The sequence below is a fragment of the Paramormyrops kingsleyae genome, chromosome 23 (genome assembly GCF_048594095.1).
Source record: "Paramormyrops kingsleyae isolate MSU_618 chromosome 23, PKINGS_0.4, whole genome shotgun sequence".
In the NCBI taxonomy this organism is placed as follows: domain Eukaryota; kingdom Metazoa; phylum Chordata; class Actinopteri; order Osteoglossiformes; family Mormyridae; genus Paramormyrops; species Paramormyrops kingsleyae.
Window position 1 is genome coordinate 16973435 of NC_132819.1, and position 17851 is coordinate 16991285.

Here is a 17851-nt window from a genome sequence, read left to right on the forward strand (position 1 = left end):
CATTTTTGTGTAAGTAAGACTCCCGTGAGCGCCCGCTGTGCTGGGTCAGCCATTTCAACACGTACTCATACTGGAGACGTCGTGTCGTCCCTGGCAGGGTAGACGGGGGGCCATACGTTCATTTCCCAGCTGCCATACTGGCCTATATATGGAAGCGTGGACTATTGCCAGAAAGCCCACTCCAACTTCTGGGAACGAAACCATTGTTTTCCAACAATTGTTCCTCCTCCGCCTAAATGGGAAGTTACTTAAAACTCTTCCGTTTCTTTGTGAATGTTCTGATTGTCCAGCGATATTAGAAAAGAACACAAAAGGAGTAGCCACTGGGTTTGTATTAGTATGGTAGCAAACCCTAACAAAGGCATCTTTTACCCTACGCTCTAAAACCAACAGTTTTCAAGATTTTTTACTTGCCCTGTTTAATTTGTATAAATGCATTTATAATGAGTGGTCTGTCATTAGAAGGATCTGTTTGATCAGTCCTTTATGCATAAGTGTTGAAATGATTTTGGCCATTAGAGTACTTCTCTGCTAACACTCAGGGATAAATACCTTTAGTTAAAGGATACACGTACAATATTCATCCATAAACAAAACGTTGTCGTTGCATCAAAGGATTAGTGGCTTGTTGCTGTCACACTTCATTTATTCGTGGATAATGTTGTGGTTCCAATTTTCCCCCATATAGGAGCAGCAGGTTTCTCTGGTGACATGGCATGTGGGCGGGGTGTGTACCCAGCGAGTGGTTTAGATTCACCGATCTGCACTGATCCACGTTCAGCCGCACAAATGCGATTACCGCGGTTAATGGGGATTCTCGGAAACATCCCGCCATGCCCGGGAAGTCTCAAACAGTCAGCACACTTCCCACGGCTCACGGGATCGACTACCCGAAGGGGCCTTCGTGTGGAGTTGAGTTTGCTTGTTGGAAATGACGGACCGGTCGAGTTTCTTTCCGAACGAAACGAGCCGCTGGCGGAGGCTGCGTGACGCGTGACCGGTCGTATTTAACCGCCGGGGATCTGTGACAGACGACTGCCGCCAACCCTGATGTCCGGCTCACCTCCTCACCTACCCCTGCGCAGTGGCGTGAGCAACAGACGGGGCCACCCACGGCTTCCCAGTGAGCGTAATATAGGAGAACCTCCCCCTTCATCAGGCAGGCCTGGGCCTCCTAGTGGACACACCTGCCCCCTCCAACCCTGTGCCACGGGGGGATGCCCCAAACCAGCGTGACTGACCCCCATACTGTGGCAGCACCCATATGGTTCAGTCCTCTGCTAAGAGATTATACTCTCTCTGATCCTGGGCACATTTTCCTTTTAACTCACACTATTTTCCTACCCAGTGTTACTGCACCACATTTCAAATATTTGCTATCAAAACAATCTTTGAATGTGCTATGTGTATCTTTTTGAATGCTCTGTTCAAAGACAATTTTGTCAACCTCTGATTTTGTCATCAGTTGTCATCAGTATCATTTCAGATGTCAGTAGAATATGTCAAAAGAAATGGCTTTAGTTTTTGTTTTTTCCCTTTGGGTTAGGAGATTATATTTTCAGGAGATACAGTCTTGTTTGCCTCAGCTTAGTATGAGATAATGTATCTCAGTCTGTACATTTTAATGTGACTTAATACTTTGAACACTGAATAAAATCACACAGCTTCTGGTATCCATGAGAACAAATGAAATGCTACACTTTAGCCGCAAAGATGCACATTGAGTTATTCCTGTGACTTTGGGCCAGATTGCTCTACCAGCAGGTCTCACATGGGAACAAACCTTACTCATACTTGGAATTTTTCCCCCCATTCATGGTTATACATATAAGACATAATGCTCCCTTTTTTGTTTTTTTATTATTTACTATTTTCTGTTAATGCAAGGGGATTCTTACGTAAAAGAACAGGCTATTTTAATAGAAATTGGGCCAACACATCACACTAACCTGTAAAAGGACCAAAGAGATGTTTTATTTTTTCCACCCCTCGCTGACAGGATGTTCTGAGTCAATGTTTCTTTCCACGCTGTGGCTCGTCTGGTTTGGCTTCGTGGAAGCAGAAGGACTTTCCTTTGGGTTATTGAGCTGTGTTATTAGCAGCTGAGGCACAATTTAGCCAAACAATCTGTTTGATCCAGGAAAGCCTCCTCGGCTTGTGACGATTTGTACAATCGTCCATCTCTTTTTCTTTTTTCCCCGCCTCTTTGTTTCTACGTGGGGCCATAAGCAGCTGAGCAGACTCATTTTCATGGGTCGGTGACGAAATTCATGCCCTTTTTGATTGCGATTTATGTCTGGATGAGCTTGGTGGCGGCCGTTCGTTTCCCAGTGCAGAGGTAGCCAATTGTTCCCTAGTGCGGCCATATACTCTGGACATGTGGTTCTGCCCCAGCATCCAATCGATTTATTAACGTCACGTTTTGGATGTGAAATGCGCTTAGCGATTGGCTGCTTTTACAGCCAGCACTTCATTCTGATGCGCAAAGCCCAGCTATTTAAATTAACTGGCCTGCAGTTATCACACAGCTGCGATGCGCAATATTTAAAACTGGTGGAAATCTGTAAATATTAAAATGGCAATGCATGGAATTTAAAATAATTTAGTGCCCAAATCCATAGCGATGATTTCCATTACATGAGGATTTATAGGTTTATTAATCAGTATTAAATATGTTAATTGTGTTTTATCTGACCTGAGTTCTTTAAACTCACTTATGGAAATAACACGGTTTTATGAATGCAGGGATACATTAAAAAATAAAAATGAAGCTGTATTTGACTAAGTACCAGTCTCCCTGTTTCTCCCCTCTAGTCCCTCTATTTTTAGGAAGGAATGAATCAAGACGAATCTCTGGGGACCGTTTTCTAAGTGTTGTTGTGTAAGACTGCTGAATCACTGCGGCGTACGCGATGGGAGCAACGCAGCAAAGGATGTTCCGAGAAGCCGAAATCCTCCAGTGTCACGTACACGTGACTCATACGTGGAACGAACTTAACTTGTCTGTCACGGACCTTTCCATTTCACCGTGCATTTCTAAAGACCAGCACGCACTAAGCAGTGCTCCAGCTTTCGTGTGAAATAATGAGACCTTGGCTGTCGTCATCCGGATTCGAAGAACAAATCAACCTTCCTAACACATGTACAGCGGTAGATGACGTTCCACTTAATCTGAGAGGAAGAAGAATTTGAAATTCTCCCCTGACGGTGCCTGTGTGGGAGTGTAGTCAATGTCATCCTGTCCTTTTCATATTAATCTGTTAAACACTAAGGGACAGACACAACAAACTTCATTAAGGAAATGCAGAAGGAGATGTATTGGGCCCAGGAATGATTGACAGGTGGTAGGAGAGACGTCCTCCACAGCTGGGATGTGTAATGTGATACTACCGGCTGCTATTGTAAATTATGTATTCATACTTTTGGCAAGGGTAGATAGCTCTGGATTGCCACCATTTGAAGCAGCCATGAACAGTGAGGTCCTTCCCACGTCACGGTGGTACGGTCCAGAGAGAACATAGCCAGACCTGTGTCACATCTGGCCAAGCCATTGAGCAGAGGGGGGATGTGCGGCACAGCGTTTGTGACTCTGAATTTGTATGTTTGTTTGCAACTAATTTGATATCCGTCCAATTGTGTGGTGACAGATGTGTCAGATGCGATCGCACAAGTCTTGCATCTGCCATTGGCTCCTAGAAGCCTGCATGTGGCTGAATAAAGGGCATGTTTGTTATGGCCTTAAACCTAAGCTTGCTGCGATGCTTTAGTTATTGTTGGGAACGTTTTGAGAAAGCTCAGTGATGTGTTCACATGTGGGACCATGTCTGTTGCGCACTGGGGCTCTTGCATGTACCTGTCTAGGGCAATGGAATAATGTTTGGTAAAAAGGGGTGTATTTATGTGTTTTAAAGGAATTTGCATGCTTTGTAATATGGGCTTATCCTGAATTAAATGAAGTTATACTCAGGGGAGTCTAACGTATTCACCTGGAGCTTCAAGGAAAAGTATTTCAATTTAAAATAGAGCACAAGTGCTTTCTAGACCTTCAAGATAGTGTACAGGACAGAAATGTGCTTCTGGTTTGAAAAAATAGAAATGGAAAAATTGGACCCACCAAACTTTATAAAGACCTGGTGAAGGGGCTAGAATGTCATTAAGATCAGAAGGTGGGGAGATCTGTTTTCAGAATGTTGCTAGAGGAGGACTCCTGCCCGTTAACAGAAGGACACATGCTGTAGCTCAACAACTTGCGGCGAAATATTAATGCTGGAGACCACTGGAGGTGATTTTCATGTTAATTTTTTATTTGTTCTTAAGCTAAACTAGATATTTCTGTTGTTGTTCAATGTGTCAAAATTCCAGTCATAAAAAAAATGCTTTTTGGCTTCCTTCCCTTCTTTCTTTCCTTTCTTCCTTCATCCATCTGTCCCTTCCTTCCTTATTCCCTCGCTGGCTTCCTTCCCTCCTTCCTCCCCCTTCCTTCCTTATTTCCTTCTTTCCTTCCTCCCTTCCTTGCTTCCTTCCTTCTTTCTTTTCCTTCCTTCATTAATCCCTCTGTCCTTTCCGTAGTTCTTTCCTTCTTCCTTCCTTCCTTCCTTCCTTCCACAATAATAAGCCTGAATGCTGTCCCACTCAGCGAGGGGCACTAGGCAGGACTCTCCCAGAACAAGGTGCAGGTCCGTCACAGGGTGCATACATGCACATTTACACACTGAGGTTCATTAGGCTCTTCCCTGAATGCAGGTAGTACTTTCTTCCCAGCTTCATGAGGGTGAGCAGCACAGGACCAGTGCAGCTTTATTAGCTAAGCCCCCACCTGGTTGAGAGAAAGCTGATGGTATTTGTGGGTGTTCATAGTAAAGACAGGCAGGTCTGTGTGATTTCGAGGGAGGTGGAGGCAAGTCAACCTCCATCCATGTGCTTCTGTCTGTTCAGCCTTGACAATAGTAAACATTAAAATAGCATTAGACCCAATCCTGGAGGACTTCTGCGTGGTCATCCATTAACTTTGGAGATACTTTCGGATTAGTGGAGATAATCGGTGGGTGATGCCGCGCTCCCGGGAAGTCTGTAGGAGGTGAATGGTTTATCCTGGGGAACATCACTGTGCAGCTCTGCTCTTTATCCATCTTTACTAAGTAACCAAATTCCGCTTCTGTCAGGGCGGGGCTCAAGTTCGGAAAGCAGCTCAGATTTCATCACTTGAAAGTCATTCACTGAATCCTTAACAGCCTGGTTACCAGGTAGCTTTGTGTCGGTGATGGAGAGGGATAGGCTAAGAGGTAACCTGCTTTATTTTTGCCCTTATTTTATCATGTAACATAGATAAGGCCTTTATTATAAAGAGCCAAGTGGTTTGCCTAATCATCAACCTCCGATATTTCATTAAGTGGAAAGCTCTTCTAAGTGCTCATTCATTTTCCGAAATAACTGATACAGTTTAGGCTTGACTCAGTGACTTGCATTTGGTCATTCGTGATCAGTGCATCTGTGCGGAGACAGATTCCCAAAGCAATGGTCCAAATGCACCCCAAAGACTAATAATGCAACTTTTGACATTATTACCAGCCCAGAGACTCCTCATTTGCGTTTATTGTGCACCGTGCCCTGCTGTTGGCAGGAGTGCATTCCCATGTTTTGCAACAAAGAAGTTTATAAGACGTTTTCATGAGGATTTGTTGAAGTGGCTTGTTCACAAGGTAAATAAAATGGCACAGGAAACGTGGCTGAATGTGATTATCACCTTAAAGGAACGTGCGCCACTGTGTCCTTGAAGACGTCAGTTTTTGTGTTAATTTGTTAAATATTAAATAATTATCCTCCAGTAAATTTTGATGCTTTGACGTGTATGCAGGCTAGGAACAGCAATGAAGCAATGATGTCATGTTAACATTCTATATCGTGCAACGTAAACGCACATCATGCACACTGCAATCATGAACTATTTTTAAGACAGTGATGATGGAGCTGTGAAGAAATGCATTAACATGTCCTTTGTTATATTTTTATATAGATTAAAAAGAATTTCCCCCTGGGATACACAAAGTATATCCCATCGTACAAATGACGCAGTGTGGTTTCTGAAAGGCATGCTGACATTCTCTGTATGCGCTTTATTAGGAGGAACTCTGGCGTTTTTGCATTTGCTAGAAACGTGCCCCGCAGGTCAGGGATGCAAGCATACTGCAGGCAATGGCTACTAGATTACAGCCACCCACCTGGTGCATTTACACTCCTTGATTTATCGACCCGCTCCGAGCTGGAAGGGTGCTGAGACGCTTATCAGATGAGGCAGGTGGGGCTGAACAGAGGAAAAAGTTTTCAGATTCATTTTGTTTTGCACAAACTTCCCAGGACACACTCTTGCTCAGGTTATGGCTTTGAAATTGCGCCCATGTACCTGCCATAAAAACACATACTACACGTGTTAGAGTGAGGCGCCGGATAATGCGTGTCATACTGTATGATTCTGCAGTGCTACAGCCTCGTCTGTAGATAATGTGTAAGAAGATTCTTGGGGAAATGTGTGAGTAGGGTGCTCATCACTTACCTTCAAATGGGTGTGTATGCCTCTGGCTTACGCCATCGATTGGACAGACGAATTTGTTAGATCAGGATTCGGAAGTGCTGGTCAATCGAGGGCCGTGGGCTCTGTCAGTTTTCACGCTACCGTAATTCTTAATTCTATCACAGAGGTCAGTGTTCTCATTTGGGAAAAAAATAAAGTATTGATTTCTATGTGTAAATCAACAGCTTATTGAACAGTAATTTAAAAAAAAAAAAACAACAGATGCTTGCACCACACCCAAGAGATAGGTACTGTGTTTGACAGCAGATGTTCCTCACCCCTTCAGCCATCCATCTTCCATAAGCACTTCTCTAGTAAAGGGTCACGGTCATCCTGGAGCCTGGGTGGGATTTCCAGTCGGTCACAGAGCACGCACTCGGCCAGTCAAGCACATTAGTGCAATGTACAGAAACAGACTGGCCAGACTGCACGTTTTTAGACTGCTGGGTGATCCTTGAGTACCTAGAGAACCAAACAAAATCAGGGAGATCATACAAACTCCCAAAGACACCAACCCTAGACGTGCGATGCAACAGTACTAAGTACTAAGTAGTTCTCTAGTACAGTACATCACTTTGCGATGGAGCTGGATTCTCCTGATGAGGGCACAACTGAGGGTGAGATTTTTTCGCACCTTTAGTCAAGTCTCCCAGTCAGTCCTTATAGCCCCCCAGTCAGCGTGTACCCAAACGAGCCCTTGCATTTGTAATCCAAAGTCACCTTGCCTTGGCCTCTGGACGTCAAGTTGCTTCTGATACGCACCAGATTGCCTGGCTCTGATAGCGAGGGGTTCGGATAGCCCTGCAGAGAGTGCAGATTCCTTTCTCTTTAAATTACGTGTTTAATGATGAAACGAGCTCTAGCTGGGGCACCCGTGTCGGTGCAGCGGAAGCACGTACTTGTGTGAGAAGGTGTCCGAGGCTCTGAAAGGGCAAAGGCGACCCCAGTGCGCCGCGGAGATTCTTGCTGTCTAAGCTGTTCCGTGCCGGCGCTCCACTGACAAGAAGGAACGCCTTTGTTTCGGCTGTTTTTGCTAAGGGCAAAGGCAGGAAATGTATTTGTTTCAATTTGCAGAGCGGTTTAAAAAAACGCTTCCTGACCCCCCCAGGCACCGTAAACTCCATACTGTTCACGCTTAAATAACACTGTTGTGATCAGCTAACATGCCAGGAGGTCCTTCAGTGCCTGGCTTATAGCATGTAACCGTGACCCAATGCATTTAGCCAAATCCAATCCACTCTTTATTATATTTAACCATGGCTATATTTAACCATTCATTAATACAATAAAATCACATCCACATGTGAGTAATTTGCTTGCTTTGCAGACTGTAAAGGTGTAGTTACACCCGGGCAGTTTCCAGTTGGACACCATTATTTAAGTCCAGATGGAAGGTATATCTATACGCCATCATTAAATGGCTCCAGGTGAGCACGGAGGTACAGTTGAGATCATTTGCATATTTTTCAGCTTCATAATCATAATCAGAGGGAATATAACAGAAATATAGAGTCAGCTATGTTCACCTTTTATATAAGTTGCTCGAACTTATATAATATGCACGCTGCATTCATTTTATGGTGATGTTATTCATAGTTTATGTAGGCTCATTGTTAATTTTTTAAATGATTATTTTTAAGGTATCATCTGCGTACACTGAAGCCCTGGCTTGCGGTAACGCCCTTTGCTGCCCCGTTAATGCCAGGATGTGCCCAGGCTTAAACAGACACAGGAAAGATAAGGTGGTAAGACTGGCTTCATTCGATGGGATCAGTCGCTCTGAGCTGATAGATTACGTCCTGATGACTTCCTCCGCATGTTCTGAGTGTGCTGCGATGCTGGCCAGAGGTTGAGCCGACGGCTGCCGCACTCCGCTGATCCCGATGGTTTACTGGGAGATGGCATTTACCTCTGCAGGCGTATGGTGTAATTCCCGCTGCCTTCATTACCCCGGCCGGTGGACACAACGTGATGCAGATTCCTCGCAGCCTCGGCAGAAACAGTAGGATGTAGCTGTGAAAATACTCGAGCGTGTATGACCGTGCGCTGTTTGCTCATTCCGCCGCGCAGGAATCTCCCGTTGTGCGTGGATTTGCTCGAAACAGATGCCTGATGTCACAAGGCAGCTTGGTTTCATAGCACAACTTGTGTTGTCACAAAGAGACCCTTTTGAAATTGACAGATGATTCTTATATAGAACTTTGTTTTATGAAGCCACATCTGTTTTTTTTTTTTGCTAGATTAATAGTGCCGCCCAAAGTGGGGGATATGTGGGTTTATTGATCTGTTTCTGCAAGCATTTATTCAGATCCAAAGTCAGCCCTAAGGGTCACATAACAGAGGACTGACCATCCGTAAGCACACGAGGGAGTCGGATAGGGACTGTTTTGCTGTAACTTCATATCTTTGGCCTAACAGAGTAGGCAGGGAAAATACATGCAAAGAAAGGCTCAGTGTCTGTATTCAAACTCTACTCTCAAGATGTGAGGTGAGATCTCAGCTGAACTCGAGGTTGCTTCATTTAACAATGAGTAATATAATTCCTCCATCGAGTAAATAATCACACATTTAAACCTGCATGCCAGGAGGAAGCATGGGTGGCATCCTTGTTGTGAACTACTGAGCCCAAATAGTTCTGGAATGTTTATATATTGGAATTATTGGACTGAACCTCATTTAGTGATGTAAGCAATACTGAAGATGCACGATGAAGCGTGTCTTTGTGCAGCATACTGTACATTAAGGCTCTAAAACCAGTATCTTAGGTGTAATATTGGCTTTAGTGTGTTGCTCAGTGGGCTAATCCTCTGTGCCTGTAACCAGAAGGTCGCTGGTTTGAGCCCTGCTTTGGCTGAATAGTCTCATGTCGGTTGGCCCTCAAGGAAGACCTGTAACCCCCACCTCCCTGGGCTCTGCAAAGTGGCTGCCCTTCGCTGTGAGTCCCAAGATAAAATGTAAAAAAAAAAAAAAAAAGACGATGGTTCCCACCCTGTACGTACCGCCTTTAAATAGCTTGAACACTCTCCTGCTGAATTTCAACGGAATTAAGGACATTCAGAGACATCTGACAGATAGAGGAAACAATGTATCCCCTTTAGAGGCTCTCTTTGCAGTCTCGAAGGTTTTTAAACAACATATTTTTGGCTTCCATACTTCAATAGACATATATTTTGTGACACGTTGACAAGAAATTCCCTGAGGCCGTGACATCGTGTAACCATTAGAAACCTTGTTAGAATGGGATTGGTACATCTATGTTAAACAGCCTTACAAATCAAGCTGATTGCCTCTCTTTTATGATTATAATTACTAGGTAACTGGAAACATATGGTAAATGAATCAGTATGATAACGGGTTTTTTTTTCCTACCCTGTAAGGAAGCCAAATAATGAGCAACAATCATAGTAACTAATCTTTAGTATTTTCCCTCTACTTTTAATCTAATCAAGGATTTATGAAAAAACAGATGACAATATAACTCATAATGGCTTGCATTAAAAAGTATTAGTTGGAAAGTCTTGTAGGTTTCAGCAAAGTAGTTTCAAACATAAGCCTCCTATTGGTGTTTTTACAATGGCCTTATACACACTATACACAGTCAACCTTCTGCATCACGACTTGCCCCGTCGCGGTTTCGATATATCTCAGGGTTGGCATAAGAAATGAAATGGGAAGTTTTGCGAATGCCACAGACAACATGTGAAGGCCAGCAGATGACACACAAAAAGTTTAGTAACTCATAAATGCATAAAATATATGTACAGTGCTGGTCTGGACGACGCCAAGTGTGTTTACAGCAGTCTCTCGCGTGATATCTCACAGTGATCTTTGTATCTCGCGTTTCTCGTATCTTCCCACTTCTCTTTGCTTGCCAAGGGGGCCAAAAACTTTTACGGGGTTTATCCCGATTGCGGGGGGCCTGCGCCCCTAACCCCCACGATGAACTGTATAGTGTTTACATGTACATACACACAGTTCGGTGCTAAGAGTCATCAATTAACGTCACTGTTTTCTACATTGCTTGGCAAGGGGTAGACATGAACTTCGGGAATCACAAAATGCAGACGGCATCAGACCTTGCACGATAAATAAATAAATAACCACGTGAGTGACTCATGACCATGTACACCTCTTCAGATCTTCATTCTCCATGCTTCTGTATTAGGCTGCTGTACTAACATTATGAAGGTTTCCCTGCTCATTATATACAAAGCCTTTCATCTGGAAATCTGACAAGGGAAAAGCAAAAAAGGCTTTTAGTCTTTGTCTCTGTAAAATTATATTTACATGCACAGAAGAGCCCTTCTCAAAAGTTCTTTCATAAAAAGGTTAATTACTTTATGAAGAAAGCCGTTTGATACCCTAGGGAATTGTCTAAACATTGACAAATTTTATACGTGACATAAGTGTATAACACTATAGTCGCACTGGGCAGAGAAAGCCCGAGCTAAATCGGAAAATAGTAGCTTTGGCTTCAACTTAGTTTGTATTTAATAATTGAGAGGAAAGGCATTGAGCCGCTGAGTTCGAATAATTCTCATGAGGCCTTTTCTGCTGGAAAAATGCAGCCATTACGCAAGCGCTAGATCTCACGCTAAAAAGCATTTGCCGGGCTTTGAGGCGACTGAAATTGGCACACGGGGGACGCTGACGGGCACTGGCCGAGCTGCCAGAACCTCCACCCACCGACATCCGCTGGGGCTGGGGGAGGCGGGTAGCCAGCACCCAAATTTTGGGAGCGTTAAACCATGTCATCACATCTGCCTACGGCCTTAATGGGACATGCCATGGAAGTCTTTGGATGCTGCCCCCCTTGCCCTTCCTGTTACAGTGCCATCTAAGGGATGGCATTTAGTCTGCTAGCTGTTAATATTTCGCTTAGTAGATTTTCAGGGTAGACAGATATGGTAGAAAGACAGTCATTCTTAGATTCTAAGCACTTGCATGCATGCATAAATGTACAAGCATAATTGTCAAATAGAATGTTCATTTTTTTAAGTGGTTGAGAATTCATCCATCAGTCCATCCTTCCAATTGCTTTTCAAGTACAAAAATGAAACATAAAATAATGGTATAAAAGTAAAAACCTAAATAAAAGAACTTCACAATACTGCAGCAGTTTTATAAAGCATCAGGTGAATAATACTCAAGACTTATATAACATTCAGAAAGTGTTAAAAAATATTCCAGCAGATCTATACTACCTGTTCATTATGCAGATTGTCTTCATAGGAAGGAATTGTTGCTGAGAGTTAAACTGAGAATATCTATCACTGCAGCAAATGAACTAAAGTCTGCAGATGGCTGGGCCTTCCATTTAAATGAGGGAGATGCATGCTCAGAAACGATGCGTGCGTGCACGTTTAAGAAGTGAAACCGCTGTACATCACCGGCCTCAGAGTTACCGCTCATTATAAGCGTCAAGGTTGAATGCACAATTACTGAGTACTTTATCTCAGTTATTGCTTTGTGGGAATGCCTTTGTGAGGAGGAGAATATGAAAGAAAGTTCCACTGGTTAATTTCCCCTGCTGTACAGCAAGTCATAAACATGCCTGGGAAGCCTTCTGAGACAGAAGATCTGGATGCTTTGGGCCCAGACTTGACACATTGATGCCCTAGATAGAGTTGTAGTTTTGCATTGTTATACTACTTTGTGCGTAATTAGTTTATAGCCGGTTTTTAATTAATTTCAATTTTATTACATTTTACTGTAATGGATCAGAGTGTCTCATCCAGCTTGTCTCCAGCCCTGAGCTTCCTAGTGTAGGCTTCAGTCTAGCAAGGCCCCATGCAGGATAATCGGACGATGGAGACCGATGGATATAATGGAGGATTGACGTGAAACATCAGACTGACATTGATTGATCTGCATAGGCTTGGGTTCATGTCTTTGTGTACAGATGCCAGAGGAGTGTGAAAACTGATGGTTTTCTTAGCGTGTGAAGGCGTGACGCGCCAGTGTGTCATGCGAGACAGGGTTGTGACATGCGCCTTTGTCTCCCCAGGTTAACAGGGTTCCAGATCCCCCCTCCGGTGACAAGCACAGGCTCTGTCTTCTCCCTGCGCCTCACCAGCGACTTCGCTGTGAGCGCCCATGGATTCAAAATTTATTATGAAGGTAAGATGCCATCTGGTCACTTCTGCTGATATTGTGTGACTTGCTGATTTGCCGTCTTCCGTTTCAGTTTGTTTGGCTCAAATTCTTAGTTTGGATGCCACACAGGCGTAAGACATACGACTTTTAGGCATTCTTTGATTTCCAATTTGCCTTCATTAAATTGTTATTACTGGGTGGCCTAAGATCAAACTGTAACGCCAACGAAGAAGGCATTTCATTCTTAAAAATGAAGGTTGTCTTTCATATTATCTTTAGCACATTGCTTCCATTTTACACATACTTCAGTGTTCAGCAAACACAGAATCTGAAGAGGCCTTAATCTGAAAGAGTATTACTGGTATCGCATAAGGTCTACTGTTTAATTATTTGTTCAAAAGCGGAGGAAAAGCTACGATAATTACAGATGTCTCTGTATGTGGCTGTTTGTTCTTGTATATTAATTTGTTCCGCAAAATTAACACGAAGAGCTGTCATTGAATTATGCTGCCATAATATTTATTTTATCACGTAATGTCATGCTTTTTGTCATTTATCATTGTGTTGTTGATGCCTTCGTCACCTACATGTTTGTTTCAATTTCCACTCCGATTTGTCGTAAATATTTAGCTTTATGATGTTATAGGATTAAGCTTAAAAATGAAAAAACTAGCAGTGTTTCAGATTTCTAGCTCATGTCAGCAAACTATGTTGCGAGTAATTATAATCAAGCCCAGGCGAGAAGTTCCTTGAAAATCACAAGGGGCTTTTATGTGTGCATTTGCACGTCTCCGTGTTTTGGCAAATGAGTTTAGTGCACACAAATAGATGCTGTCATTCTGCGGGGCTCGGTGCCTCAGCCTCGAGCCTTTTTACGAACACGCTATTCATTTATCTGCTTTGCATCCCAAAGGCTACAGTTAAGAGGTCTGCAGTTTGCTGCAGACAGGTCAGCACACACATAGGTCCTGGCGGGCAGACGCATCATTGTGGACAGCACGCCAAAATGTCTGCTGGTCCCTTTTCTGCATCCCGACACTCCCCGCTACTAATGTTACGATTCCTTCATTAGTTAAAGCTCCCCCAGGTGTCACTCTGGACGTTCAGCTGTGTATAACTGTTTTTTTATATATATATATATATATATATATATAAATTATACATATAATTTACTGTATGTTAATTCATTAGTAGCTAATATCTTCAGCTCTAGTGCCTTTGGTAATGTAGTGGATATTTCTGAGGTGCTATATGCATAAAAACCAACACAGGATGATATTTTTCTGTGACACCCCTCTTCATATCAAAGTTCTTTTTTCTTTTTAATACCAAGCACTTAAAAAAGAACTCTGTAATTTTCTGCAATGGTGCTAAAATGGAGAAGTAAAGGAAAAGAACTTCAGAGCAGAGCTAGTCTATGTGAAGGTCGTTCTCTCTTTCACTACTTCTCTGAATTGCGTGTGATTGCCGTTTCAGTGCTGGTTACCGATTTACGATTTTATTCCTCGGCACACTAACTTGCTTATAAACATTCCCTTTTAAAGATGGTAGATGATACACCTCTGACTCATTTGCTATGCAAGAACATACACCAAATGTCTGTGTCTGAAGGAATTACAATGAGTTTATAAAAAGACATTGATATTGCAAGTTTCCGAAAGAAAAGGAATTTTGAAATGCATTAAACGTTGCATGGAAAGGATTTCAGGGCAGTGATTCTCAGTATATGTATTATGAGGCATGACCAAGCCTGACTTCTCAATAATCTTTCAGCTCTTCTTCTCCTATACGGTGGGTCTCTGAGCTCAGAGAATTAATAAGAGTGACATTCGCTGGGACGGCAAGCGGCTTCCGATTCAATATGCAAGGCCAGGTGGCCTCGAGGAAGCTCCACAGTTTCCCAGAAGGCTTTGTAAATTGACGGGATATGGAATCAAAGAGGTCCCTTTGATGCCAGAGCCGATCTATTCCGGGACACCCCCCTTTTAGTAAATCCGCGAAGCTGGGAGCGTTTATAGATGGCCCCCGATGCGCAGACACCCACTGCGTGGCGCACACCTGCGCTGTAAAAATCTCCTTGCAGCGGTCAGCGTTCCTGAGAGCGCACATCTTTGTCTCCGTATGCTTTGGGATGTGTAAAAATGAGTTACGTGGCGGGCAGGGAGAGAAGCTGGCCGTGGCGTCCGTGGTATCGCCAGACGGAGGCTATTTTCTCGCTTTGCCTGAGTAGACAACTACCACCTTAGTATCCCCCCCCCCAAAAAAAATGCTAGTTTTTGCCTTCCCTGCCTGCACTTGCTCACGTCTGCCTCTTATCAGCACTAAATCCCCTCTGCAAGCGGTTACCCCCCCGCCGCCATCGCCGATCTCGTACCCCCGGGGGCCTCGGCAGGGGAGGCCGAGGGGGGGCGGTATAGGAAATAACAAGAAACTAATGGCAGACGAATGTGCTGCCTCCGCCGGTGTGCCGCTCCCAATCTGCCGCATCCGGGGGGTGGGGGCTGGTGGGAGCAGTGGGCCGGGGGGGGGCAGCATGCCAGGCTGGGGGAAGCAGGATTAGAACGCAGCAGATGTGGAAGCTGCAAAAGAGGCCGCAGTTGAGTCTTCACACGTCCCGTCTGCACTGCTGTCTGCACAGGCTTTTGCACAGGCTTTCCCAGTGTTTTCACGTTGTTTATGAATGTGATGTATTAATAAGCATGTCGCTCTATACAGGTTGTTCCTCTCCGCTTGGATGCCTGTCATTTATTAAAGCTGCTCCTCAGCTTTATTGTTTTTTCACTCATAAGGGCACATTGTTAGTGCAGGTCATCCAGAAAATGTAATTCTGGGTGGTAATAATTATATAATGCCGGCCATGCATTCGTAAGGTGGAATTAACGACGCCATGGTATGGGAGCCTGGCAGAGGCATGGTCTGCAGCTTGCAGCCAGCCCTCATCATCACCACCACGACCACCATCATCATCACCATCATCATAACAACTTCAATCATCATCATCCTTTTAATCCACTGGCCATTGGAAAAGCTGTACTCTGAATAAATCTGACTCGGATGCCAATCCAGAATGTGTGTTTGGCTCCTCTTAAAATCCACGGCTGGCCCTCCCTGCCCTCGTGACCTTCTAGAACAGCGTTTTCCAATCCGGTCCTTGGGGCTCCACAGACAATCCATGTTTTTGCTTCCTCCTAGCTCAGGAGCTGGGAGGGAGCAAAAATGTGCACTGTCTGGCAGCGCAAAAACGTGGACCGGCTGTGGGTCCCTGAGGACCGGATTGGGAAATGCTGCTTTAGAAGTTTCCCTGCGTACATCGTGTCTTGCAGGTATATCTAACACACAAGCTTTCAGCAGAGATTCAGGAACGGTATTACAGAAATGTGCCCTCACATTCTGGGAGCTTCTATTCCATGCTACACCTATTTGACATCTTCCTGCTGGAGTGTCCGAGCGAGATGGCTGGCCCTGCAGATGTTTGATCTGTGTTTATTTTTGGGGACTTGGGGACAGGTTTAAGCGCCGGGCGGGGAGCAGGCGGGGTCTGATTGGATGTTTACTGGAGCGGTGAAGGTTAACACTGCATTCATTGGCATTTTGCAGGCAGCCATGCACACAGTTCATGTAAAATGCATGTTGCATTATGCGGACACTGGCATGCTCGTGTCCGTCCGTAAAAAGCACCATGTAGGTATGTGTTGGCTAAATACCAGGGGGAGGTGGGAAAAACACAGTCCCCATTTAATGTCGGCCGCTGCAGTGACACGTGGAATGTGGCACATTTGACAGGCACTTGGTTTGTACTGATTAATGAGCCTCTCCCACTGTCAGCCGCGCGACAGGCAAAGTACTCCTGTTTCTCAGTCAGAGTGAGGCGTGACTTAACCTGTCCCAAGGGGGCGCTGTTGGGCAGGATGGGCAGAGGAGCCTTGGATGGTCTGGGCAGAGGTTTCCAGGTGACCCTCAGGCCACTGGGGGCGCTGAGGGTGCACTGCACTAGCAAGGTAATACTGCGGCCTTTTCCCTGCAGCCCAGACCTCCCCCTTAGGTGCTGGCCAGTGGACAGCGGCCGCATGGTAATAGAGCAGTCACCCATGGGCATTTCTGTCTGGAATCTGTCAAGTGATTCTACATTTCAGTAGAATTTTTATTTTATTTTATTTTTTCGCATGGCAGCGGATGCCGAATAATTCGGATGAGTACTGTGCCCAGTGCTCCAGGGACCACAGCTCCATCCCCCACCCCCACACCCCCCCATGCCCTGCGCCGAGGCGAGAGTACGTGCATTAAAAGTCTTTTAGCCGTCCTGTCAGGAAGCTGGTTCCCTTCAGTACAAACAGCTTGCCCACAGTCTGCAAAGTGCTACTCATCCAGCACATTTAATAAAAAAAAAAGCTGACACGATAAATGTCAAAGGAAAAAACTCTAGTATGGCTCTCTGAAGAGGCATTATCTGCGTTAGGGTAGCAGATATACAGCATTTTTATTCTTGGATTTCATTTATTTTCCAGATTAAAACAAGAAAACTGATTAAACTAATCAAATTAAAATATTCACGCTTAGTACAATAGGTGTTTCAAGTCTTTGCATAACAATATTGTTAAATCGTTTTTAATGCCAGAATGTAGATGTATAGACAGGCTGATTCTGCTTACTGTACATACTGTATTTACTCACCATTAAATTCTGAAATGATTTACAATCGATTTCTGAGGCTTGTTTGTATATAGAACGTTACATCCAGCTTAATCCAATCAGACTTCTTTTCTGTGCACCTTCCCATAATTCCCTGGCTGTACGATGGGTCTCACAAGATCCCAGTGGGTGCTGGGAAGCCAGACTGTGATCAGGTGATTAGGATGCACCTGTTTGTCTCTGCAGATGTGCTGTGTGACGCTCTGATTACAGTTCATCTGTCCTGCCGGTGAGTGGCGTGGGGTCAGTCAGGGGCTGACTCGTACACCCTCAGAGGAACGCTGGCAGACAACATCAAAACCTGCCGTGACAAAGGCTGTTTTGATGCTTATTTTGCTTTATTTCGCTTTCAACCCTGAAATTAAAGCTCTTATTGGTCTTTGTGAGCCCAGTGATGAAGTCCAGGTGAGGCATGACCGTTTCATAACCTTTTTCTCCAAGTGCCGACATACTGTGGTCCAAAAAACAAAAAAAATAAAATCCATCTCATAATCCTCC

At 44.3% G+C, this 17851-nt stretch overlaps 1 protein-coding gene across 5 annotated transcripts in view; it reads left to right on the plus strand.

Moving 5' to 3' along the window:
- The window catches only part of csmd3b (CUB and Sushi multiple domains 3b), a 349538-nt gene that overhangs the window by 61373 nt on the left and 270314 nt on the right, over positions 1 to 17851 (plus strand). For all 5 annotated transcript variants that reach the window (XM_072705595.1, XM_072705594.1, XM_023811991.2 and 2 more), the window contains one exon: positions 12576 to 12688. In XM_072705595.1, the coding sequence (XP_072561696.1) occupies positions 12576 to 12688 (113 nt within the window). The remainder of the gene's footprint in view (positions 1 to 12575; positions 12689 to 17851) is intronic.